At 51.4% G+C, this 25,027-nt stretch overlaps 2 protein-coding genes across 2 annotated transcripts; both read left to right on the top strand.

Annotated features, from left to right (window-relative positions):
- The first annotated feature begins 506 nt into the window (after positions 1-506).
- On the top strand, positions 507-13,717 carry TF (transferrin). Its single transcript, XM_082287938.1, has 17 exons — positions 507-611; positions 2,712-2,875; positions 3,059-3,167; positions 4,349-4,540; positions 4,736-4,871; positions 5,134-5,189; positions 6,200-6,369; positions 6,489-6,675; positions 7,647-7,801; positions 7,926-8,019; positions 9,249-9,278; positions 9,929-10,087; positions 11,258-11,402; positions 11,886-11,950; positions 12,062-12,246; positions 12,936-13,122; positions 13,517-13,717. The coding sequence occupies exons 1-17, from the start codon at positions 569-571 to the stop codon at positions 13,552-13,554; spliced, it is 2,115 nt and encodes a 704-aa protein (XP_082144064.1). The 5' UTR covers positions 507-568; the 3' UTR covers positions 13,555-13,717.
- A 1,989-nt stretch (positions 13,718-15,706) lies between these two features.
- SRPRB (SRP receptor subunit beta) lies at positions 15,707-25,023 on the top strand. The gene is made up of 7 exons (XM_082287905.1): positions 15,707-15,825; positions 15,958-16,052; positions 16,931-17,008; positions 18,196-18,278; positions 18,800-18,936; positions 19,751-19,805; positions 20,541-25,023. The coding sequence occupies exons 1-7, from the start codon at positions 15,720-15,722 to the stop codon at positions 20,755-20,757; spliced, it is 771 nt and encodes a 256-aa protein (XP_082144031.1). The 5' UTR covers positions 15,707-15,719; the 3' UTR covers positions 20,758-25,023.
- Positions 25,024-25,027: the final 4 nt, after the last annotated feature.

Raw genomic sequence — 25,027 nt, 5'->3', positions numbered from 1 at the left:
AATCATTTACTGCCTTTCAACTCCACTGCCATTGCCAGGAGCACGCAAGGGAGCGGGCAAGCACTCGGTGCTGCGAGCCAAGGGTCGACGGGCACCTCAGCAGCAGTTACTGGCAAACACACAAAACTCAGCTCTGGATCCAGCAGGGACTTTCTGAGATTAGTTCTGGGCAAGGCAGGGGGTAGGCAGCACAAAGAAAATAGCCCCTCCTGCGGCGTTTCAGCCCGCAGGAGAATTCAAATATCACAGCTTGGGAATTTTCCATCTGAAGCCCCTTGTAAAATGCAAAGCGCTGTGCCCTGCTCTGCCTCCCGCCTGCGGAAGGGTTCAGTGCCAAAGTGAAAGGCTTCCTAAAAGTGGGCTGATCCACGGAGGGGGGCGACTTAGGAGCTATTGAGAAACAAGGAAGGACAAACAGTGTTAGGTCATTGCTTCTGCAAACACAGCCAAGGTTGTTCCTCTATAAAAGGGGCAGCAAGCGGTTCCAGAGCCATCACAGACTTGGAGGGGACAGTCTGTGACCAAGGCTGCTTCACGCTCCCCTCAGCACCCGACCCCCTCCTCCAGCATGAAACTCGCACTCTTCACTGTGCTGTCCCTCGGGATAGTGGGTAAGTGTCTGCTGAAAGCAGCCTTTGGGGGAAGGAAGTCAAAACCTCCGTGGACCCCAGGCTTCCCCCAGGCGAGGCTGTTCTAGAGCTGCAGCATGTGCCAGAGCAGGCAGCTGTTAAGGAAAAGCCGGGACATAAAGCGGTGCTTGCTTTGGCACCCTGGATCTGTCAAGGAGATCGGTATTCTGAGTGTTACTGACCGCAGCTTGGGCCAGCCCGGGGTGGAGGGAGGGCTGCAGCTCCCCACACTGCCGATACCCACCTTGCAAGGAGGAGGGATGCTCCGCTCCCACCACCACGGAGGGGAATGCTTGGCACAGGCTCCGCACTCCTGCTGTCACGGGCTGAAGGCAAAAATCATCCTCCGGCCAACTGCTGTGCTGGGAGAGGAGCACGGGCTCAGCCAGGGGGGAGAAATTATTGCAAGACCTGCCTGCCGAGCTTGTGCATGTGTTTGGTTAAACCTAAGGGCAGTGACAATAAAATAGAGCTTAAATAATGAAAGATGCGGTGTGCTCCCCGCTCTGCTCCTGCGCTGCTCTGTCCTGCTGCTGCAGCTGCATTTTGCTCGGGCTCCTGCGTGTTTTATGCCAAATTTGTGCTGCTGCAGGGCTGGCTCTGCTTGGAGTGATTCTTTCCTCTTTCGCTGCTCTCAGCTCTGGCAGGCAATGGGCTGATAGCCGCGGCAAGGAGACTGCTGTCTGCACCCGATGCGGGGACAGGGAAAGAGGGATCTCCTTCCTGGAGTAGGCAGCAGGTCCCTCTGATCCCCCATAAAGTGTGGTGGTGATTAATGTCCTCTGGCAGGAAGTGCTCCCTGTGCCTCTGGCATCAGGAAGCCCTTCAGCACCTCTGCTGAACATTAGCATGCGAAGATATTTTCCTAATGGTTCTTCCTCGTCCTCCCCTGCATGGAAAGAGACAAAAGGTCACCCAAAAGGTCTGTGACAGTGGCCAGGGCACTCAGGCTCCTATTACTTCCCCAGTGTCACCAGTGCAGCTGGGCTGACTCCCTCAGGAAGTCCCCATCCAGCCTCTGCCCCAGGCAGGATGGCTGCCAGTATTAGGTTAAGGTGACCATGGCTTTGTGCAGCCAAGGCTTGAAAAATGTATGATGAACTTGAAACACATATGAAAAAAGAGGTGATGGACGTAGGAATTGAGGCTAAGGATCCTCCCTGTGGCCAAATTCAGCACCTCCACTGGAAAGCTTGAAAATCAAGTAAAGAGAGGCTGTTTCTGGGATGAAAGAGAAAATGGAAACGATGCAGGTTAATCTGGAGGTGTTTGGATGAAATGTGCCATCGAGGGTTTGGAGGGACAGAGTGGTGCAAGTGGCCTCTTGGTCTGCACAACCCTGCCCAGAAGGGGCAGAGTGAGATGAAGTGTCAGCACAGGCTGGCCACATCCTTGAACTGCAAGTTTCCAGCATTTCTGGGTTCAGGTTTCTGGAGGAGACATGAACCTGCATCCACCTGAGGCCTTTGCTTTGCTCTGGTCCACCAGAGCAGCCATTCAGCTGCCTTTACTGGTGGGGGGACTCATGGAAGGACTGTGGTGGTGCTATGGCATCTCTCCTGGGGTGCAGTGGAGGAGGTGAGACACAGAGACAGTTCAGGATATCAGATCATTCAGCTGCCAAGGAGGTGAGAGTGGCAGTGCACTGTACACAGCCTTGCCAGGTCAGAGCTGCTCCCTCTCTGGGCTTATTGGCACAGGCACTGCTTCAGCGCTCCAACTTTTCTCTCCATTTTTGCAAAGGCTTGAGCTTGATTTCTATTGAAGTGTGTGGATTTGTTCTCCTAATCCTGTGGATGTTGCTGTGAGTCCAGGCTGCTTGAATAACGATAGTCCAGGGCCAGGAATGATCATCCCAGATGTTCCTGACAGAGCACACATCAGGCAAGAAAGAAAGAAAGGACCTTCCTGCATGGCTTGGGAGATCCTGCATGTGGCCATCACCCAAGGCCGTGACCACAGGGAACCACTGACCTTGTGCTCACAGGGAACCATTGACCTTGTGCTCACAGAGATGCTGTTTCTCTCCAATCAATGCTTTTCTACCTTTTGGAGACTATTTATTTCTGGTTCTTTCTACAGCTCTGTGTTTTGCTGCTCCCCAAAAGCCAAGCATCAGGTGGTGCACAATATCCTCAGCAGAAGAGAAAAAATGCAATAGCCTGAGGGACCACATGCAAGAGGAGAACTTTGCTTTCAGTTGCCTGCAGAAAGCATCGTACCTCGACTGCATAAAAGCCATTTCGGTGAGTGGGCAGAAAATTCCTGTGCTGGGAAGATTCAGCAGCCTGTTACACCCAGAGATGGAGTTTCCTTTCAATCACTGGTTGTTACCTGTGATCCCTCTGTTATACACAAGGATCCAGGAGAGACTCTGGGAAGCGCTTTTCCTGCTCTTTGTTAATTGATGAAATCTCTTTGCTGTTTAGAATAATGAAGCAGATGCCATTAGCTTGGATGGAGGTCAAATTTTTGAGGCAGGCCTGGCTCCCTACAAGCTGAAGCCCATCGCTGCTGAGGTCTATGAACACAGTGAAGGTACATTTCCATGCAATATTTTTAAGCCAGGTGGTGGTAACAAACTGAGAGTGCAAAGGCTATCCTTTCCAAGCAGAGTTCCCACATGTTTTGGTTGGGGGTCCAAGATATTGCCCCTGGCTTCCAGCTCCCAGAGGGGAAGGCCTGGGGGACAAAAATGTGAATCATCACCCCTGGCTACAGGATCCAGGGCCCCATTTCTGGCCATTTGCTGCAGTGAAGGTCTCTGATCCCATGAGCAGAAATCATGGTTCTCCTGAAGCATGGCATAAAAACTGTGCTGGTCCCAGAGATCTGCTTTCAGTGGCCTTGAACTCTGTGAGTAAAACATGGAGCTAGGAGGCACAGGTAAGTTCTGTGATTTCCTGTGCAGACATCAAGACAGAAAAAAAAAATGGTTGGAGAGGCAACAGCATTACTAGTGGCTGGGAGGGACACCCAGTCGAGATCACTGAGGTGAGAAATGCAGGCAATCCCCAGGAAAAAAGAAAAGAAGCATGAAAAGGCCTCTGCAACAATCCCTTCTGATTGGAGTTAGATCCACGGCTCCATCCCTACTCACTCACTGTACCATCCTTCATGTCTCCCATCTTTCTCCTGGGAGCCAAACCGATGCTATTTCCCCACCACATCCAAATCTCCCAATCTCTTTTGACCTCTTCCCTGGAGTTCAGGCTGTTTGTACACAATATTCAGGATCAAAGCAACATGGCAGAGGCATTCCCAATGAGGTAGCTAAGGAAAAGGTATTAAATGGGAGGCTGAGGTCTCTACCACCCCCAAAACTCAGCCATATGGAGCATGTGACAGACTGGGTAAAATTCTAAAGACTAGATATGGAGTTTCAGTCTCACAAGGCGTCCATGGGGAATGGCACTTGAGAAGACACTTGCCAATGAAGACTTGCAAAAAGATTTGTTGAAGTTCCTTACAGATCTGTGGCACCTTGAGCACGGTAGCATTTTCAGGTCACTTACTGTAAGCTGTAATGTGCAGCATTAGTTCAATATCGGCAGCGTAGCTCACACCCAAGACAATGAGGAAACCACAAGCGTTCAACCAAATCGCTGATTGTTTGGAAGTGCAGCACTTTGTTCTCTGAAAACTGGGGGTTTAGCAGGATTTCAAATGTTCCTAAGTCCTCTTTTCTCATTGCTTTATTCCTTTTTCCTGCACTGCAGGCTCCACTACCAGCTACTACGCCGTGGCTGTTGTGAAGAAAGGAACAGGCTTCTCCATCAATGAGCTGCAGGGCAAGACCTCGTGCCACACGGGCCTGGGCAGGTCGGCTGGCTGGGTCATCCCCATTGGAATACTGACCCACCGTGGGGACATCGAGTGGGATGGCAAAGACTCGGGCTCCATCGAGCAAGGTGAGCTGGGGCACGGCGACATCGGCCATGGGAGTTCAGCCAGGGCTGCTGTTACGGTGAAAGGGGTGTTGCCCAATCTTCTGCGGGCATCCAGAGGTAGCTCGCAGGGCACTGACATTTGTTGTGGATCCCTTCCCTTCCCAGTCCTCCTAAAAGTGAATTTTTGACCAACTATTGCTTCCTTCTCCTCCACAGCCGTGGCCAATTTCTTCTCTGCCAGCTGCGTTCCTGGTGTCACCACTGAACCCAGACTGTACCGTCAGTGCAAGGGGGATGCCAAGACCAAAATGTCCCGTACAGGACCTTATTCTGGATATTCTGGGGCTTTTCAGTGAGTGAGAGTTATTTTTCCTTTGGGCCTGACACATGCACGTTTTTGCTATACCAAGGAGGGCTGTGTTGGAATCAGGGGTCCTGAGGAAACTGAATTACTTCTCTGCCATTACAATTTCTTGCCTTCCAGCATAACTTTTTTTTTGGGAAGACCATTCCTCTATGGCTGCAGTTTATGCCAAAAATAATTTGCTGAAACGGGAGATGGGGAGTCACAATGCCTGTTTTTCTAACTTCTCTTCTGTTCCTCCCACCTGCAGCTGTCTAAAAGATGGGAAAGGAGAGGTGGCTTTTGTGAAACACACAACTGTTCAAGGTATGCTTGCAAGATCCCTCATTTCTCCTCTTTCTAGTCCCACCTCTCGCTGCCACTCCATCCTACAATTTGTCTACACTGTGCAGCTTTTATTCCTCTCCAGGCCCAAACCCCTCTTTCATCTCTTGAAAAAGGTTTGGCACATTGTGAACTGACTAATCCTTGTTACTGAGAAATAGGATTATGGTGGATCCATGTTTTCTTCTCTGAGGTTCTTCTTTGTAGCTAGAAAACCTGCTTGGTGCTGTATCTCAGAGCCAGCTGTGATGTGAGCAACGGAGCAGGTTACCTATCCCTCTGGGAGGGATTTTGGAGAGAATTCAGCTCACAGCAAGAGTTTACTAACTCTGTGGAGACCAAGGATGGCCTGGCACACCCAGGACCTGCAGTGAGCTCAGTGGAGGGTCACCAAGGTGGTCATGGGGCAGGGACAATTGTCCTGCAAGGAGGTGCTCTGTGGGATGGGCTTGATCAGCCTGGGGACCAGATACGAGGGGAATTTTTTTCTCCTTGAGGACAGTGAAGCACTGGGATAGGTTGTCCAGGACAGCTGTGCACTCTCCATCCTTGAAGGGTTTCAAGATCCACCTGGAACATCCTGGTCTGTCCCTGCCTTGACCAGGGATATTCAAAAGTCCCTTCACACTTGAATTCTTCTCTAACCTTGTGACCTCAGTCCTGGGCTTTGTCTTCAGCCTTGACATTAGTCACCTACTGGCCTTCACAGACCATGTGCAGCTGCTGACCTGTTCAATCCATTTGTATGGTGTTTGGAAACCTATTTGTATCCCTTTGTGCATAAATCCTTGTACTGTTGGGTTAGTTACGGCAGAGGCAGAGGTGATCTCTCTTCCAAAGGCATCGCCTTCATGTGCCCACGATGACCCCATTGCAAGGGGGGTGCCTGCAAGCTGTCTTCTGCAGAAATAAATGAATTACAGAGCTTCCCCACACTGGCCTTTCTGTCTGTTTTCATGGTGACACAACTCATGGTTCCTCCCTTCCTTCAGAAAATGCCCCAACTGAGAAGGATGAGTACGAGCTCCTGTGTCTGGATGGCACCCGCCAGCCCGTGGACAACTACAAGGCCTGTCACTGGGCCAGGGTTCCTGCTCACGCTGTTGTGGCTCGAGATGACACCAAGGTCAATGACATCTGGAACTTCCTCTCCAAAGCACAGGTATCACCAAGCTCTCCTTTCCTTCTCTAACATCCCCTGTCCTCTGGTTTTGATTGCTTTCTCCAACTTTCCAAGAGTTTTGGTGTGGTCATTTGCTGATTATTTTTCCCTCGTGGCAGGAAAAATTTGGCGTGGGCACAACCAGCACCTTCCACCTCTTTGGGCCGCCTGGCAAGAAGGACCCAGGCCTCAAAGACTTGCTCTTCAAAGACTCTGCAGTACAGCTCAAGCAAATCCCATCACTGATGGATGCCCAGCTCTACCTGGGCTTTGAGTATTACAGTGCTGTCCAGAGCCTCCAGAAAGGTAGGTAGGCTATCAAACACCAATGTAATGTCAGCATGGGCTGTGTGGAAGAGTTGGCATTTACAAATACCACCAGGCAAAAGGAACGTGATTTTTTCAGACTGTGTCATCTGCAAAATATTTCCTGTGAAATCGCAGAACCTTCACAAACTTCACTTACATCAACACAGGAATTTGTTGTATCCAAAGCCAAAATAACGTCATCACCACACTGACAAATAGGGAAAATCTACACAAGCTCCACACACTGGAGTGGTAGAGATGGTGGTAGAGATTGGGCATGGTCAAAACTGCTCCTTAGAAAAGCCATTTCTGGGATGTAAAAAGAAGGAACATCCCAGGACACCAGGTTCAGACACTTGAGGGAAACAATGTCCTTTATTTCCATCTAGACTCATCAAGCATTTTCTGATAGCTTTCTGAGAGTCAAACATCCCACAAATGATCTCTGAAGCCCACTTAGAATTCATGGTACCATTTAAAGTACTTCACTTCTGTGAAGTAGCATTTGTGGAGGAGAGTAAATGGACTTCACATAGCATCAAACCAGATTATTCAAGTGCTGTTTTACAGAACCATAACTAGGCTGTAATTTTCCAGCTCGGCCTGGTCTTAGTCTCATAGCTGTCTGGGCTGTGAGGAGTGCAGAAAAGTGGGACATATTACAGGCTGCAATTCCAAGTACTATTATCACATGGGCATTTAGTGGTTGTGCTGTCTTAGCTGACAGAAATCTGCCTGAATGGCTTGTGTTAGGCAGAAATTCACCTTTCTGACCTGCAAGTTGATTTTTGAGCCTCCTTCAGCTCAAGAATCACCTTTTCTATTCTTGCCAGCCCAGGGCTTAATTAACAAGAACTCCTTGCCCTGAGCAGCAGCAGGTTGGTGTGTATGGTGTGTGGCTGAGTCCCTTGCAGCTAGGATGTGGTTCCACAGGGCTCATCCTTGTTCTCCCTGCGCTGCCCTTGCAGACCGCCTGACCCCCAGCCGCAGAGGCAACAAGACACAGTGGTGTGCGATTGGCAGGGATGAGAAGAAGAAGTGTGACGTCTGGAGCGTGATGAGCAAGGGGGAGGTGGAGTGTGTTGTGGCAGAGGACACCAAGGAATGCATCACGAAGATCATGGTAGAGCTTTTTTCCCCTTTTCTTCTCACTGTGAACTTCCCAGAGGCTTCTTTCACCATGTGAGCTCTGAAAAGCGCTGGCCTGGGGACGTGCAGTGTTTCATTTCTGCACCTTTCCCTTGCAGAAAGGTGAAGCAGATGCCATCAGCTTAGATGGAGGCTTTGTCTACACTGCTGGCATGTGTGGCTTGGTGCCAGTGATGGCAGAGAGCTATGAGGGTAAGCACAGCCCTGTCTCAGGGTCCAGGTGGTGGGGAATGGGCTGGTGCCAAAGTGCCGGTTTTATTCTGTGTACTAGTTTGAAAACAAACCAGTGGGAGGCACCAAGTCAGAATAACAATTTAATGGAAATTAAAGAAAAGGAAAAAAAAAAAAAGTAAAAGAAAACACTGTCAAACTGACAGAGTCAAGGTACAACCTGAGTCCCTGTTAGGCAGGGTGGTGGTAGCAGTCTGCTAGAATGGTGGCTGCAGTCCTCTGAAGCAGTGATCCTGTAGTAAAAGAGTCTGCTCTTCCTCAGAAAGTCCAGTGGTGGCTGTGTAGCTCCTGTCCTCTGGAAATCCAGTGGAAAGGGGTGTCTCTGGTGTTCAGAGTCTCAGATTATATCCATGCTGGGATGCTTGGTTCCTCCCTCTGGGTGGAGCATCTCACAATGGGGTAATGAGTCATGAGGCCAAGTGTTGATGAGGCTCATTAACAGAAGATGGTCCGGAGGGAGTTATCTCTGAGTCAGGTGGCAGGACAATGATGGGCAATTAACAGAAAGATAGTCTGGGGGGAGGAGGCAAGGAAACACTGCCCCACCTGATCTCAACAGCTCCTGAGGATGGTAATAGAATACACTGCAACCCAGGACATTCTGGAATCTTACAAAGCAGCTGCAGTGCTGCATCCTGCAGAAATCACAGAATATCCTGGTTTGGAAGGGACCCACTGGGATCATCAGTCCAGCTCCTGGCCCTGCACAGACACCCCAACAATCCCACCCTGTCCCTGAGAGTGCTGTTCAAACGCTCCTGGAGCTCTGGCAGCCTCGGGGCCGTGCCCATTCCCTGGGGAGCCTGGGCAGTGCCCAGCAGCCTCTGGGGGAAGAACCTTTCCCTGATAGCCAACCTAACACACGGTGCTCTGAGGCAACTCTGCTCACCATTGCACGCCTTGTCTTTCCATGAAAGTGGAACAGCCCTGGCAGAGCAGGCAGGGATAGTCAGGAACTCTTCTTTGTTTTAATTAGGATGCCCTGGTCCTTTAGCAGCAGCCTTGGTAAAACTGCTTGTTTCAGCTCAGAGGAACAGCTCAGAGGCTGTGCTTTGTTCTGCTGATGCACAAGGTGTTACTTGAAATGGTCACTTCTACAAAAGAATTTCTCCAGAAATCAGTGAGCTCGATTCTTCTTTTGGATTTGAGATGTCTTTAACACATCATCTTTTTCTTCTCCCCTCCCACAGATAATCACTGCGAATCAGGAGAAGAACCAGGTAATTACTGCCAACAGAGGGACAGAAAACAGTCCAGAGGGATATAAGTAGAAAAGTAGATATGAGTCACGAGTGGAGAAGAAATAGCCAGTCTCCACCCAAAGAGTGTCCAGTGTAGATATTAGAATTTAGGAGATAGGTTTAGCAGTTGGAGGGAAAGTCAGGGGCTGCAATAAGATCAAGGTGAAGCATTTGGTAGTGGCAGAGATTGGTGTGGTCACATCACAACAGTATCAGGGCTGTGAACAGAGAAAGAGGGTCTGGGCTGCAGCATGAGGAAATTGTTCTTTCTAGGAATGGAAAGCGGGAGAGGAGGGAAGAGTTTTGTCCTTTGCTAAGGAGAGAATAAAAATCAGGAGTGGATAAGATCCTCACGTGTGTCTTGCTGTAGCCTTCTCACATACCCAGGTGTCAGAGCTTTGGAGGGCAGGGAACTGTGAGGGATAATAATTTCCCAGGAGCATGGTGGAAGTAGATGCATCACATCTACAAACTCTTCCATTGCTGCTGCCTGGCAAAGTATTTATAAGCACAAAGTAATTCTGTGCTGTTCATGCCCTTTCCCAAGTGAAGCCAGTGCTCTCTCCTAAGGGATCACAGTGGGATCCTTGGGTCAGGCCTTCATTCCTCTCTATTTTATCTTCTGAAAGCAACCTACTTTGCTGTGGCTGTTGTGAAGAAGTCTGACAGGGATATCAACTGGAACAACCTGCAGGGCAAGAAGTCGTGCCACACCGCCGTGGGGAGAACTGCTGGCTGGAACATCCCCATGGGCCTGATCCACAACAGGACAGGCAGCTGCAACTTCGGTGAGTCCACTTTGGCATCCAGTTCTTTGAGCTGGGAATCTGCTCACAAAAAAAGGTTTTACCAGCCTTCATCTGGTTTTCAAAGTTTCTCGTGCCTCAAAGATTCCCTCCTGGAGGGAGGAAATGGAGAAGGCTCTGTTATTTAAGGTTTCACTGAGCAAAATTTTAGGCCTTTGATGTCTGCTTCAGAGTAAGATATGGCACAAAAGCTGCTTTGGGGGGGTCTTTGCTTTCTTTTCACATCTCTCCCCTTCCTTTTGCAGCAGCCCAAGAGGCATTCCCAAAAAGGGAATATGGGCTGCCCCAAAGGGGTCTGGTGCTTGTGCAGGGTGTGGAGTGGGGATAAAGGATGAAACAAAAGGGAGGGGAAGGGCTGAGAACAGGGGACAGAGGCTGATCTTCATTCAAGAAACTTAAAGGGACTGATCTGACTGCCTGAGAATCCATTGAGAGTTATGGTCCAAGAAAAATAATATGGAAACCTTATCAATATTATCAACCCAGACAAAGTAAGCCTATAGTTATTAAAAGGAAGTCTCTAGCCACATGAAGATAATAGTGTCAGTGAGTTTTACTCTTGGCTTCTCTATCCTCCTGCCATCCTTTCCCACTGTCCCTTCTACTCCAAGAGCTCTGGCATTGCTGCCAAATGCAATTCTGCTGACCTATAAAGGCTGTGGAGGCTCGGGCTGGCTCTGTGTGAGCTGGGAATGGTTTGCAGGGAAAACAATCCTCTTTTTATGCCAAGATAGTGCCTATTGCACTTGAGCCTTAGGCCCTGCTTCATCACAGAATCACAGAATGGTTTGGGTGGGAAGGGACCTTAAAGCCCATCCTGTTCCACCCCCTGCCATGGGCAGGGACACCTCCCACTATCCCAGGTTGCTCCAAGCCCTGTCCAACCTGGCCTGGAACACTTCCAGGGATCCAGGGGCAGCCACAGCTTCTCTGGGCAACCATAACAACAATTATCAATAATAACAGGACCCAAGTTCCCTAGTGAAAGCTGGGTGCACGTGATTTGTTGCCCACCAGGTCATGCTCCTTCTCCCAGCCCGTTTCCAGCTCCCCAGCGAGAGCTAACGCAAACTCAGGGTGAGAACATGTTATTAAAATAAAACCTAACTTCTCAGGGCAGCAAAAGTGATTTTCTCCTATTCCTGCCTCCAGATGAATACTTCAGCCAGGGCTGTGCTCCTGGGTCTCCTCCTACATCCCGCCTCTGCCAGCTCTGCAAGGGCTCAGGGGGTGTCCCTCCGGAGAGGTGTGTGGCCAGCAGCCACGAGCAGTACTATGGATACACTGGAGCTTTGAGGTACGTGCTGGGACACCCAGACTGCCTCAGGTACCCTGGGGCTGACCACAGAGGGCAGCTCACAGGTGAAGTACAGTCTCGTGTCGACACTAATTTGCTGAGCTACTCTTTTACTCCATTACACCGTTGAAAGTGCAGATCTCTGTAATTTTATACATATGCCACATGTTTTTCCTTTGCTTTCTGAAAATTGATGTAAAATACCAATTTTACCTTCTGTAAAACTCATGTCCTGCTGCCTCCAGGCAAACCCAGAAAGACACAAGCCCTCCCACAATGTCAGAAGTGCTCCTCTTTTTAACCTAAATAAGGAGGGTAAAGCCTGTGTTTCAGATATATTTAAAATGTTTGTGGCAGGGCTCCTAGACCTGGCTGTCCTCGGAGATTAATTGTACAAGAGTAAGACTCAAATCTAAGTCAAATTTGTTGGAAAGGGACAGGATTCAAGCACCCACATCACTGGCCTCTTTTCCTACTTCCCAGGTGTCTGGTCGAGCAGGGGGATGTGGCCTTCATCAAGCATTCCATCGTTGAGGAGAACACTGATGGTACGTGCTCAGGGCTGCCTTCCCCATCTGCATTATTGCTTAGGTGGTGTTGGGGTTGATGCTCTCCTGCTACACAAGATCTCTGAATCTCCAAATCCATTCTCTTTAAAGGCAAAAACACAGAAAGCTGGGCCAGAGATCTGAAAATGGACCAGTTTGAGTTGCTGTGCACTGATGGGCAGCGGGCAAATGTTATGGATTACAGGAGATGCAACCTGGCCAAAGTCCCTACCCATGCTGTGGTGACACGTCCTGAGAAAGCACAACAAGTCCGTGAGCTGCTGGAGAACCAAGAGGTTTGTAGTGCTGAGAGTGGAAGAAATATTGTGGGGTTGCTCTAATTTTCCCCAAGTCAGTGTAAGGTGGAAGATCTTACCTCACTGCTGTGGGGTGACAGCCTTGTCCTTTGGCCTCCCCCTTCCTCCATCCCTTCCCAAGTGCTCTTTCTCCTCTGCCACCTTAGCAAACACACCTTTAGGTAGCAGTAGTTGCTGCTGTCATGCTATACTTGTGTGACATGAGTTTATCACCTCCTTTCTGGGCTCTGCTCTTGCTGGGGCATCTCAGAAACTGCTCTGTGGTGCCTGGTCTGTGCCACAGCTGGGTCAGGCTCAGCCCCAAGAGCAGCCTCCCTGCACCCACACACACAGTCCTACAGCCACTGGGCTGACCATAACCAGGCTAAACCATCTCTGTTTCTCCCTGCAAACATTAATGTTGGCTCCACCATCAGCTTGGGTCCTTTTGCTTCTATTCATGGTTAAGTTACAGGACCTGCTGGCAGCATCTCTGCACACAGGGACAGGTAAAAATGGGGGAAAAAATGTGCCCAGCAGTGAGCAATCCCTCCTCTAAGCATACAGACAGAAGGTTCAATCCTAAATTTCTAGAGCCTGGCTTGGGGCTCCCCAGGCTGACAGTGAAGAACCAGGAGCAAGAGCTAGGTCAGCTTTCTACTTCTCTCCTCTTCATGCCTTTATTTCAGAGACTGTTTGGAGCAAAAGGGACCAAGAATAAAGATTTCAATATGTTTGCATATGAATCCAAGGACCTTCTGTTTAAAGACCGGACAAAGTGCCTGGTCAAGCTCCGTGATGGAATATCGTACAAGGAATTCCTGGGAGATAAATACTATTCTTCACTTGCCAGCCTCAACACCTGCAATCCATCAGGTAACTGGAACAGCCCCAGAGGAAGTCCTGAATTGCAGCTCTTACCTTGCAGGCACGAGCAGTTTCTTCTGGGACTGTCCATTCAATGCCTTTTAAGCATGAGGATGTCAATATTCTTTTCTCAAAGTTCCGTGGGTGAACTAAGAACAGACTTAAAAACGTGAATAAAAGACTTTCCCTCACCTTTAGAAAACATGGACTTTGAGAAATGACACAGAGAACTCCCTGGACCCAGCAGTGTGGGTTCACTGGGATTTGTAGTTAAAGCTCTTTTTTTGTGGCACACCGTGGGTTTTCCATGTGGTGACAAGGTTGGCATGGCTGGGTGTGTGCTGGTGGGACGGGAGTGTTTAAAGGCAGGATCTGAACTTCTCCCTGTCCTTTTCCTTTCCAGATCTTCTCCAGGTGTGCACCTTCCTTGAGGACAAGTAGTGAGATGAGAAGGATCCTCGAAGTGGGGGAGAAAACCTCAGTCCATGACTCCTCTCGTGCCCTCAGCACCGAACACTGACCTGCGGAGGGCCCTCTGCCTTTGCTGCTTTCTCTGCCCGCCCTCATCACTCTGAAAGTGGCTCTTTGACACTTTACAATTCTCTGCTGCCAGCACAGCAAAAAATAAAATCTCAAATCTAAGTGGGTGTCCTGAGCTGTTTCCAAATGGTCCTTAAGCCCATTCCTTCCTCAGTGCCTCTCACCGTAGGACAGTGACAGGTACCAGCGTGGCTGTTGTCACTTACTGCTGCGCCTTAGGGAAATGTCTGGCACCATTTGCCAAAGCAAAATGGATTAAATATACCCTAGAGCCTAATTAACAGATGCTTTGTACTCTCTGTGCTTTTGCTTTGCCCAGATTATCCCTGGCAGGTGACGGTCCCTTCCACAAGGCAGGACTCATTGAGCACATGCCTGTATCGATGGGGAGAGTCCAGGATTTGCTCCAAAACGTGTTTGTTTTGGTAGTCTGTCTAATTCTGTGCTGAAAACAAACATGTAGTTTGTTTTGCCTGATTCTGATCCACAGTGAACATTAAAAGGCGAGACAAAAAGGGCTGCTGAGGCTCTCTGCTCCAGAGGAACAGCCTGGGCTCACCCAGGGTGTCCCAGTCCTGCTGTCAAGGCAGGCATGGAGGAGCTGCTGAGAGCACAAAGCTCCTCACTTTGAGGGAATGAATATTTTGATGGTTTTTGGCTACATATGGTAAGTGTGGTGAGAAGTCCACCAGCCTGAATGAACATCCCCCTGGATGGCAGAAATGCAGATCGTGACAGGAAAGGATGAAATGTAGTCCCTCAATTTATGTCGGATGGATACACTGGACAGGTGGCTTTTTAATCTGTTCTTCAAAACTAGCAAAGAAAAAGAATCAGTGCCTCTAACATGCTGTTTCTACAACTCAGCATGGCTGCAGTTAGAAATCTTTCCCCTCCCCAGAAACCTTCATCATCTGCATTTCATGTTAGGGGTAAGCCCTTGACCCATAAGCAGAAGGCATGGATAAAAGGAACCTTGCTAGAGGACCACTCAAGCTGGAAGGGGCCTCTGGGGGTCTCCAGTCCAACCTCCTGCTCAAGGAAAGGGATCAACCAAGGTGCTCAGGGCTTGACCTCCAATGGTGGTGACTCCACAACCTCCCTGGGCAGCCTGTCCTGCTCCTGGCAGCCCCCAAAGGAGGAAATTCCCCTCATACCCACTCTGAACCTGTCTTGTTTCAATGTATTCCTGCTACTCCTCATCCTGCACCACTGTGGGAAGCCGAGCTCTGCTTCCCAATCTTCCTGGGGCAAACCAGCCCCACGGAATGCTCAAGGTTGGGGACAGAGTGGCTGGAAAGCTGGAAAATGCCCTGGAGGTGCTGGTGACAGTGGCTGGACATGAGCCCAGGTGTGCCCAGGTGGGCAAGAGGCCAATGGCCCCTGGGCTGTCCCAGCCATGGTGTGTCCAGCAGGCCCAGAGCAGTGACTGTCCCTCTGTGCTGGGACCTGTGAGGCACCTTGAGTGCTGTGTCCAGTTCTGGGCCCTCACAGCAAGAGAAACATTGAGAGCTGGAGCATGTCTGGGGAAAGGAACGGAGCTGGGAAGGGTCTGGAGCCCCAGGAGCGGCTGAGGGAAGCTGGGAAAGGGGCTCAGCCTGGAGCAAAGGAGGCTCAGGGGGGACCTTGTGGCTCTGCACAAGTCCCTGACAGGAGGGGGCAGCCGGGGGGGGTCGGGCTCTGCTGCCAGGGAACAGGGACAGGAGGAGAGGGAACGGCCTCAGGCTGGGCCAGGGGAGGTTCAGGATGAACATTAGGAAAATTCCTTCCCAGAAAGAGCTGTCCAGCCCTGGCACAACTGCCTGGGATTTAAAAGCCCTGTGTGTGTGGCACTTGGAGACATGGGTTAGTGGTGGCCTTGGCAGCACTGGAGGAAACGTTGCACGCGATGATCTCAAAGCTTTTCCAGCATAAACGATTCCATATTTCTCCAGGCTTCCCCAGCGAGTCTGCCTTCCCAGCTCCTCATGGGGAGAACTACAGCTCCCATGGGCCCCCGCGCGCTGCCATTCCCGGCGTGCCGCGGGGCCGGAAGCGGAAGTGTGGCGTGGCCACGTGTGCGGGCCATGGCGGGCGGGCTGGAGCCGCACCTGGAGGCGCTGCGGCGGGAGCTGCGCGGCCCCGCCGTGCTCTCCGTGCTCATCGCGCTCATCGCCGTCGCCATCACCTTCCGTGAGTTGCGGGAACCTCCCTTTCCCCCCGCCCCGCGGCCTGCCGGCGCCCAGCACTCGCTGAGGGGGCGCCGGTGCCGCCAGCCGCGGGTCAGGTGTCCCCTTCTCCTCCTCATCGCTCTCTCTCCCGCAGTGATCTGGCGGTTCGTGCAGGGCAGGAGGAGTAGCCGGAAGGCCGTGCTGCTGCTGGGCCTCTGCGACGCGGGGAAGACGCTGCTTTTCGCGCGGGTGAGCGGGGGGCTCCGAGCGGCGCGGGGGCTGCCCGGCTGCGGCCTCTCGTACGGAGGTGAAGCAGTTCCCGTTCGTTCGGTTTTTAATCTCCTAATGAAACTTAAAAGTTGGGGTTTATAGGTGTAAGGGGGGATGGAGACCGGGTTTTGTCTACCACGGAGTGTCAAAAGAAATTGAGTTTTGGTTTGAATATGTCGTAGTAAAAGGCTTAGCGATACTTAACCTCATCGCAGTCCGCAGCTCCTCCCGAGGGGCAGCGGTGGGGCAGGAGCATAGCTGGGACCAGGGACAGCACCCAGGGAACGGCTGGAGCTGTGGCGGGGAGGGTCAGGCTGGATCTCAGGACAAGGCTCTTCCTCAGCGGACGGTCGGGTACTGCCCGGGCTCCCCAGGGAATGGGCACGGCCCCAGGGCTGCCAGAGCTCCAGGAGCGTTTGGACAATGCTCCAGGGACAGGCTGGGATTGCTGGGGTGTCTGTGCAGGGCCAGGAGCTGGATTGATGATCCTGTTGGGTCCCTTCCAACCCTAGTATTCTGTTACTGCTAAATCTGAAAACGAAAGGGGCACAGCCATGGTTACCGTGGTCCCACCTGGAAAACTCTGAAGGATTTGCAGGCACACTCTCTTCCTTCTTGTTTTAGTGGAGATTGACAATATAAATACATATTTTTTCCCCTAATGACCATTTATTAATTAACTGGGGAAAGTAACCCCCAGCAATAGTTCCCTGCAGGAAACTGAGATCAGATCTCCAATGCCCATGACCCCTGTCAGACCATTTCAGTTTCTGAGTACAGGAAGCGTGATGCTAAGCCTGGTTGAAGGGTTGGGAGCCTCCCAGGCTGTTTTTTCTGAAGCCTGCCTGTTCCCCCAGCTGCTGTCGGGGCGGTACCGCGACACCCAGACCTCGATCACCGACAGCTCCGCCGTGTACAGGGTCAGCCGGGACAAGGTGAGTGCACAGCTTCAGCCCTCACTCAGCTGAGGGTGTGCAACCTTTCTCTGCTCCCTCTGCTAAACCTGCCCCCAATCTTTTGTGCTGCTCAAGCCCCAGTTTGGTCCCAGTGTGGAGCAGGATTTTTCCAGGCAGTGCACGCTGAGAAAGTAGGGAAATCCTGGGATGTGTTGGAGCCTGCTGGGCTCCAGAGGTTCTTTCTTCTTTGCTTGTCAAGTAGTGAAACCTTTCTGACTGAAAGCCACACCTGGGGGTTCAGCAGCGTGCTTGGAGCAGGAGGGAGATTTGTGGGGGTTCACTGTTCTGATGAATTACTTTATTTCCTCAGCAGTAATTTCTGTTTCTCCCCAGAATCATTGAAATTAAAAGCTCTGTCAGGTCTAAGCAGAGGCTGCAGCTGCATTTTATATGGTCTCAGAAAGGATTTTGTTGTTTTTAGGTCCTGGGCTGCCACAGACCTGGTTATTTTCAGGTTTTTGGCAATTCTTTCCTTCTGGAAATCTCTTCTTTGTGCTGGATGCACACGTGGGGGGAGAGCAGCATGCTGGCAGCACCTTAACTGCTGGTGAACTGTGAAAGTAGAGGGTGGTTTTGTGGCTTCACCTCCTCAGTCACTATTAACAACAGTGATGATAAGGTTACAAACTTGGTAAAAGGACATGCAGAGTTTTTTAAAGACCTCTCCCATTTTTGTGTCTCTTTAATTGAGCAGACGAGTATTTGGAGGGGGTGAGGCAGTGGAATGCTGCAAGGCAGATTGCTGCTGCTTTGATCCTTTTGTTAAAATCCTAGACAAGGTTTCCAATAAAACCCTAGAGCAGTGGGCAGGAAGGGGCTCCTGCAGCCTTATCTTGAGAGCAGTGACGTGGCCCTGGCTTGGCTGTTTGTTCTCTCCCACCTCCTGGCTTTGGCCCTTTCCTTTCCTTTCCTGGGAAGGGAAACATTTGCAGTTTTCAGTTGAAAAAGGCTCTTGCAAAAGCATTTTTGTGTTATTCCCAGCGAAGTTCGGTGTATTTAGGGAGACTTGTGTGAATGGGTAAGGCTGTAGGTTGATATTCTGTGTTAGGGGCAGGTGGCATTGTGCCTTCAGGACACAAATCCAGGGTCAGACTGGTTTTCCCCAGTCTGTGGTCACAGGAACCCCTGGATCAGGTGGTGGTAATTCCTTCTTGCTTGTGTTCCAGAGCACTAACGTGACCTTGATCGACCTTCCAGGCCATGAGAGTTTGAGGCTGCAGTTCTTGGAGAGGTTCAAGGCTGCAGCCAGGTAACGTGGAGGGGATCAGCAGGGGAGGAGGGGGTGGGTGATCCTTTGGAAAGGGAATAAACCAAGTGATGGTGCTGGGAATGCTGTGAGCTGGGCTGGTGGTGCCCTGAGAATCAGAGCTCTGCTGTGGAGTATTGCTGGTTCAGTTTTGCTTTGCCTTCATAGAGTATCTCGAGTGGGAAGGGACCCACAAAGATCATGGAGTCCAGCTCCTGACCCTGCACAGGACCATCCCAAAAATCACACCATGAATTTCCTACTTACCTGTGCTTGTAGCGCACCAGGAGGCAAAGCTGCTGCAGCAGGGAGGCCTGGGGGATGTGGGATATCCTGGGGCTGACAGGGGGAGAAATTCCTGCTGGAGCTGGCCATGGGGGGTGTATTTCAGGCAGCACATGCTGCGAACCTCTCTTGGCCTGGGTGAGACCAGATGTGGAAACCTCAGCCCAGGCTGGAATACTTGCAGAGGAAAGTGACTGGAGAGCTTCATCCCCACCACATGTCCTTCCCTCTTGCCCCAGAGCCATCGTGTTCGTGGTGGACAGCGTGGCCTTCCAGCGGGAGGTGAAGGATGTGGCAGAGTTCCTGTACCAGGTGCTGGTGGACAGCACCGTGCTCAGGAACGCGCCCGCGCTGCTCATCGCCTGCAACAAGCAAGGTACCCTGCCTGCCCTGGGGTTGGGCCTGGCCACTCCTGCAGGCCAGGGCTTCGTGTTATGGCTGCTGATCTTGGGATTTCAGCAAAAGGAAGGCTGGAATTCAGGTTTAAACTTTGACTGCTCAGCAGGAGCGTTTGCAGGACTGCTTGGGAGAGCTGCAGCTCTTTGGGTGGGTGTCATTAAGGCTTTTGCGTGGCTTTTTGGTTCTGCTTGCTTTGTGCAGAGCTGTTGCTCAGTCTCCAGGCAGCAGGAAATAGGATCAGCTGGAGCATAAGGAGCTATCCCTACACACTCGGCAGCTTCGAAGTTAAAAGGAGTTGTCCAGCTGCCAGGGTTCCATGTTTTCTCTGGAGTAGCCTCCAGCTACTGGAAAAGAGTCGCTTTTCAGATCCCTGCTAGTTCTGCAGTGAAAGTGTGGGTCTCTCTGTAACAGTTGGATGTTTTGGGGCAGTATCAGGTCTGGGTTTTGTAGTTATTTCCTGCACTAACTGAGGAGCTGCCTGAGGCTTCCCTGGCTCTGCGTGCCACGGATGCAAAGTGCAGGACAGGAGGGAGTGCTGGTGCATCAAACCCATCCTCTGAAGTAAGCAAGAAGAAGTTAATTCCCTGCATTGTATCAGACTGTTGGGTTGTTCCCATTCACGCCTGTGATCCCAAAGCTCCAGCATCCCTCATCCTACTGCAGGCATGGCTGTCCTTGTCCTGGTAACTCCAGTGACTGCACAGTGTGACCTGCCCTTACTTTAGGAGGAGGAACCAGGTTCTGAGTGCTGACAGACAACCAAAGAGCTGATTTCATGTTCTCTTCTCTAGATGTCACAATGGCAAAATCAGCAAAACTCATCCAGCAGCAGCTGGAGAAAGAGCTGTAAGTATGGAATGCGATCTCAGTCCCTCTGAGCTTTTCCTCTTGTCCTTTCTCTCTTCCCTCAGTGCTCAGTGAGCTCCCTTGAGCCGTGTCTGAGTTCTCTGTGGCACTGGGAACAGTCTGTTTGGTCTGGGGATTGGCAGTGCTGGGTTTGCAGTTGGACTTCATGGTCTTAGAGGGCTTTTCCAAGCTAAATGATTCCTCGGATCTGTAATCCCTTTGCCCAGCAGATGGCAGCAGAGGTATTTGTGCTGTGCCTCTTCCAGGCTGAATACCCGGCCTGCTGGTTTTTAACAGAGCAGGCAGTTGCCACATGCTCACATTCTCCAGGAAAATAAGGATTGCTTGTTCTGATGTTGAGCATTTGCCAGCTACCTGTGTGTAGGTGTTGGATTTCTAGGTAGTTACCGTGTCCTGTCAGGCATGGTTATTCCAGTGTTCCCTGTGGATAAATTGGGATAAGGACACCATCACCATCTGACTTTTGGTGTCCTTTATTACAAAACCAGACCTGTCTGAACACCTCTCCCTGAGTTCCCTCCTACTCCCCTGAGCCGCTGCACTTGTGCCTTCCAACAGTGGCCAAAGGCCCTGGCTGAGCCTGACAGGGCAGTGCTGGGCCTCGTGTCCTTGGCATCCTGCTGGCAGAGCTGGATCCCAAACATCCCAGAGCCGTGGTGCAGGTGATATTCCCCTGCTGCTTCCTTCCTGACCCTTTCTCTTCTCTCCCTGCAGCAATACCCTGCGGGTGACCCGTTCTGCAGCCCCCACCAGCCTGGATGGCTCAGCCACAGGGGGCCCTGCCCAGCTGGGGAAGAAGGGCAAGGACTTTGACTTCTCCCAGCTGCCCATGAAGGTGGAATTTGTGGAGTGCAGTGCTCGAGGCAGCAAGGGAGAGGATGGAGAGGCTGACCTGGAGGGCCTCGAGAAGTGGCTGGTGAAGGTGGCCTGAAGAGAGACCAACAGGGCTGGGGGGCTGAAGGGAAAAAGGTGGTCTGGAGCACTCAAATCTCATCTTGATGTAAAAAGAAGGAACTTCAGCTGGAAGTCAGCACTGTGGTGTCTTCCTCTGCTGCCCGTGGGCTTGGGAGCGACGTGACAATTGCTGGTGTGATTCCCTCTGACTGTCCCTTCGTGCTGCAATGTTTTTATCCTCTCCCCTCTTCCCTTGCCCTCCTCTGGCCTGCTGACCCTCTGGGCTTCTCTTTTTACTTAATCTTTAGGCTTTCATTTGGTAGTTGCCAAGCAAATTAGGAAGGAGTGCACTGGCAGGTGAGTTTTAGAGGCTGGAGTGTGCCTGGTGTTTCCTGCTGTGGTTTAGACTCCTGCTGCCTCTCAGAGCCACTGACTGCCTTATGGCTGGGGCTGCTGGGGAGCTCCCTAAGTTAGGCAGGCATTGAGAGAGTATAAAAAGCTGGTTTCCTCTTTGTCTCTACCTTCCCATTTTTCCAAACTGGTGCAGCCCCATTTCTGTGGGGCTGGAGGAGTGTGAAATGCCCAAACCAGGCTGCCTGCCCTGCTTTACTCCCTGGGCTCAGCTCTGGGCCCATGTCTGGTTATTTCCTCTCTTGATCAGCTCCTGGGAGTTTTTCTTCAGCTGAGGGCCGTGTCCTGAAAGCTTCACTCTGCTTCTCCTTCCAGGCTCTCCTCCCACAGCCACGAAGGAACACTTTTGAGAGTGGCAGAGCTACGGGGGGTCCTGGCACGAACCTGTGAGATGGGCACAATTTCAGATCCATACCTGCATCCAGTGTGGAACCTGTTGTGTCAGGCACTTGCTGTGCAGGCTCCTGCTGCCTCCTGCTCCCGTGGCTGCAGGAAGGTCTGTCCTTGTGTCTAATTAGTCAGCACTTGCGGCAGAGTGAGAGGGAAAGTCAAGGAGCTGCCAGCACGTGCGTGTGCTTCCTCCTCCTCCTGACGGAGATGCTCAAGGAAGAGGGGAAAGAAAGGGGAGGTTTTCCCAGTTTGTGTCTCACTGCACATTGCAGAGTCCTCGTGCAGTGACATTTTCCCTTTCTTTGTGGCTTCCCCTGTTGCTTTAGGGTTGAGGAGGTGGCTGGCTCCTGGCAGACCCTTTTTGTAGTTTGCAGCCCCCTCTCCCCCGTGGTTTGATGCCTCCTTCATCACTCATCTGTTCTCTTTTTTTTTCTCTTTTTTTCTCTGCTTCTGTGTTCTTTTCCTTCTCTGGGGCTTTTCCTGCCTCCCTGCAGCATTGCCAAGTGTTGGGAAGAGCAGGAACAGCCTTCAGCAAAGCTCTGTGCCTGTAATGAAGCTGGTCCTTGCATTTCCAGCCTCGGGAACCATCCATGCAGGAGGTGGGGAGGGTGATATTTACCAAACATGTTACATTCTTCTGTTTCCTGCAGGCAGAGTCCTGTTGGAACATGTTTGTCATGCTTTGAACTGCTTTAGCTGGAGGTCTCGGGCTGCCTGCTTTGAATCCATAATGCTGAAGTGGTTTTGGGTGAAAAATCGCTGTTTCTTTTTGTGGTTCTTGCAAAGACGCAGAGGCCAAGCACCAGCTTCAGCTTAAGGGGGGGGGGAGGGGGGAGATACCATGAGGCCATGGTGGGTTTTAAGTTATTCTTTTAAAAAGTATTCCTTAAGTAAATTCTCTTTTGCTTAAATGTTTGTTCTCAAGTCTTGCTTCACTCTGTGTGTTTGCTTTGGCTCTTCCCAGCGGTGTCAGATCCACATGGATGGGGCTCTGCTCCTGCTCAGCACAGTGTTGGGGATCAACTTTCCTGCTCTGTGGCCAGGTCTGTGTTGTCAAAAAACATTGTTTTCTGCACACACAGGGCTTTGGGGTTGGGTTTTTCTTGGTTTTGTATTTACTCCTTGGCCTGACTAATTGATAAATTGATAATCACATAGCAAAAAACGTCCGCAAAGCATAACAAAAAATGATGTGCACAGGAATGCTCCAACCAGCTGTGGTGGCTGTGGTGACAGAGCAGTGCTGCTCTGCCCTGGAGGTGGCTGTGGCACCCTGTGGCTGTGCTGGATGGAGATGAGGTTCCTCAGCTTTCCCAGCATGGGGAGTGGCTGCATGGCCACGGCCGAGCCGCTCGTGCCGGAGCACAGAGCAGAACTCCAGGAGTTCTTTGGTCCTCGCTCCATGACTTGTTAAATATTCAGGGCTGGTTTTCCCCCAATGGCTGAGGGAAAAGAGCAGAACTGGAAACGCTGAGTGTTGTTTTCTTGTTTGTCTTTATTCCCCAGTCAGCTCTGTGCTTTGTTCCTTGCTCTTCTGACTTTGTTCCCAGCCCGTGGCTCTGCTGGCCGGGCGTGCTGCTCCTGAGGCTGCAGCTCGGCAGGGCTGTGTTGGGATGGCTTTGGCAGGACAGTGGGATGTGATAAACTCAGCCCCTTCTTGCTCCAGCTGCCTGACCCTGAGTCAGGAACCCACTGTGTTCACACATCCCCAGGGACTGAGGCCCTCGCTGTGCTAAAGCTCTTTTGGTCAATGTTTTTTCCTATGGATTGTCCTACAAGCTGTTGCCCTGGAAAAGGCAGATGTTTTTGGAGGAGAACGATGAGCACAGTGATAACTGGGACAGCAGAAACCTGAAAGAGGAGAGATTGCTGAAAGGCAAAGAAAGCAAGAGTAACAATGCCTACACATCAGTATCCTGAGGGGAGTGTGGTTTCCAAGGTGTTCCAGCTGTGACCTTCCCTGTGCACAGAGCCACCACCCCAGCACCTTTGGGGCCAGGCACTTCTGTTGGCCCCATTTGGGCCACCTCATGCACTTTGTGACCAGCTTGTCCTGGGGCTTGTCCTGCTGGATGGTGTGAAAGAAGTGGAGGAAGTTAGGGAAGGTCAGGTGGGTGTTCAGGGAAAATCTGCCAGGTGGAGGAGGAACAGGAATAGGGATAACATGGAGAGAGCTGTTTTTTGTGAAGGCTTTGCTGATCCAGAGCAAATCCAGGGCAGGTCCCCTCTTGTCCTCTCCTTTCCCTAAACTCCCTCTGTGAGCATGGATGCAGCAGGGCCAAGAGCACAGGGAAAAGCCATGGGGTAAGGACAGCAGGGCCTGAATACATTCACCCCAGAAAACCCCTGAAAGTAAGCCCCAAACCCACTGTACCCTGCCCAGAGCCCTCTGTAATTGAAAAAATTACAGGATTTTAAGGTAACTCAGTGCTTGACATAAGTAGCTGGAATTGTTAGGCCTTGGGTTGAACTTGATGTGAACCCTGTGGCTGTGCTGTGTCAGGCAGAGATGGATCAGAGGGAAATCTGGAGCTCACAGTCTGATCAATAATAATAGTAAAGATCATTAATAATAGTTAGAATAGGCAAAGCTGCAGTTAAAACATTACTTTTAAATGCTGGAGCAGATTGTGGTCTGTAACAACCCCATCATAATGTGGACCAACAGAACCCACCAAAACCCATCTGAGGGGTGTGAAACAACCAAAACAGCAAAGCAGTGAAGGGTGAGAAGGACCCCAGACCCTGCTATGGCTCTTGCTCAGGACTGTGAGGGAGGGGGGAATGAAACTTTCTAATTGCCAGGCAGTTCTTTGTTCGTGGTCCCTCCTCTGAGGCACCAGCTCAAGCAACCAAATACCAGAACTGATCTGTGCCAATAAACCAATCGGGGATGAGGATCTCAGGTCAAAACCTTCTGCTGTGCCTGCAGCCCCCTGCCCAGAGACCCTGTGTGCCAGGGAGATGCAGGCAGGGCCGGGCAGGTTCCATGGCACGACAAACAGGGCACCTCTGCTGGGCCCTGAGCTCTGTGTAGCCCCTACCAGCCCTCCCCCATCACCGCTGGAGCTGCGGAAGAATGTCCTCCTCCCTCTGCCACCATCTCTTCCCCCTTCCCAGCTGGAATGTGCTCAGCATGGGCCAGGCTGTGACCTGCAGCCTCCCCATGGCCTTTTGCTGGTTGGGGGAAGACCCAAGAAAGCACCACGGTTGGAAAAGTGACCTTTATTTAAAAAATAAAAAGAGCAACAAACCCCAGATGTTCTGCAATAAACCCCTTGTGCTGACTTGTCGCAACACGTGTGCGGTGTCCCTGCTGACCTCTGTGGGGGCTGTGGGTGGGGGGACACCAGGCAGCCCCTCCGGGCTGGCAGCCACCTCCCCTGCTCCTGTCCCAGCCGTGAGGGCACCTCCCGGCCGGGAATGTCACGCCGGAGCGGGACCATCGCCCACAGCAGGCACTAGTCCGGGTCCGTGTGTTCCAGCCCCCTCTGCCTCCTGCTCCA

Source organism: Coloeus monedula (genome assembly GCF_965178545.1).
Source record: "Coloeus monedula genome assembly, chromosome: 10".
Lineage (NCBI taxonomy): Eukaryota > Metazoa > Chordata > Aves > Passeriformes > Corvidae > Coloeus > Coloeus monedula.
Note: the sequence above shows the minus strand (reverse complement) of the source record. Positions and strands in the feature narration are given on the sequence as shown.

Bases quoted from the DNA above. Each gene is read 5' to 3' on its own strand.
- TF (XM_082287938.1), top strand. From the start codon at position 569: ATGAAACTCGCACTCTTCACTGTGCTGTCCCTCGGGATAGTGG. The intron at 5,190-6,199 runs GTATGCTTGCAA...CCCTTCCTTCAG, and splicing joins GAAACACACAACTGTTCAAG to AAAATGCCCCAACTGAGAAG. The intron at 10,088-11,257 runs GTGAGTCCACTT...TCCTGCCTCCAG, and splicing joins GACAGGCAGCTGCAACTTCG to ATGAATACTTCAGCCAGGGC.
- SRPRB (XM_082287905.1), top strand. From the start codon at position 15,720: ATGGCGGGCGGGCTGGAGCCGCACCTGGAGGCGCTGCGGCGGGAGCTG. The intron at 16,053-16,930 runs GTGAGCGGGGGG...CTGTTCCCCCAG, and splicing joins AGACGCTGCTTTTCGCGCGG to CTGCTGTCGGGGCGGTACCG. The intron at 17,009-18,195 runs GTGAGTGCACAG...CTTGTGTTCCAG, and splicing joins ACAGGGTCAGCCGGGACAAG to AGCACTAACGTGACCTTGAT.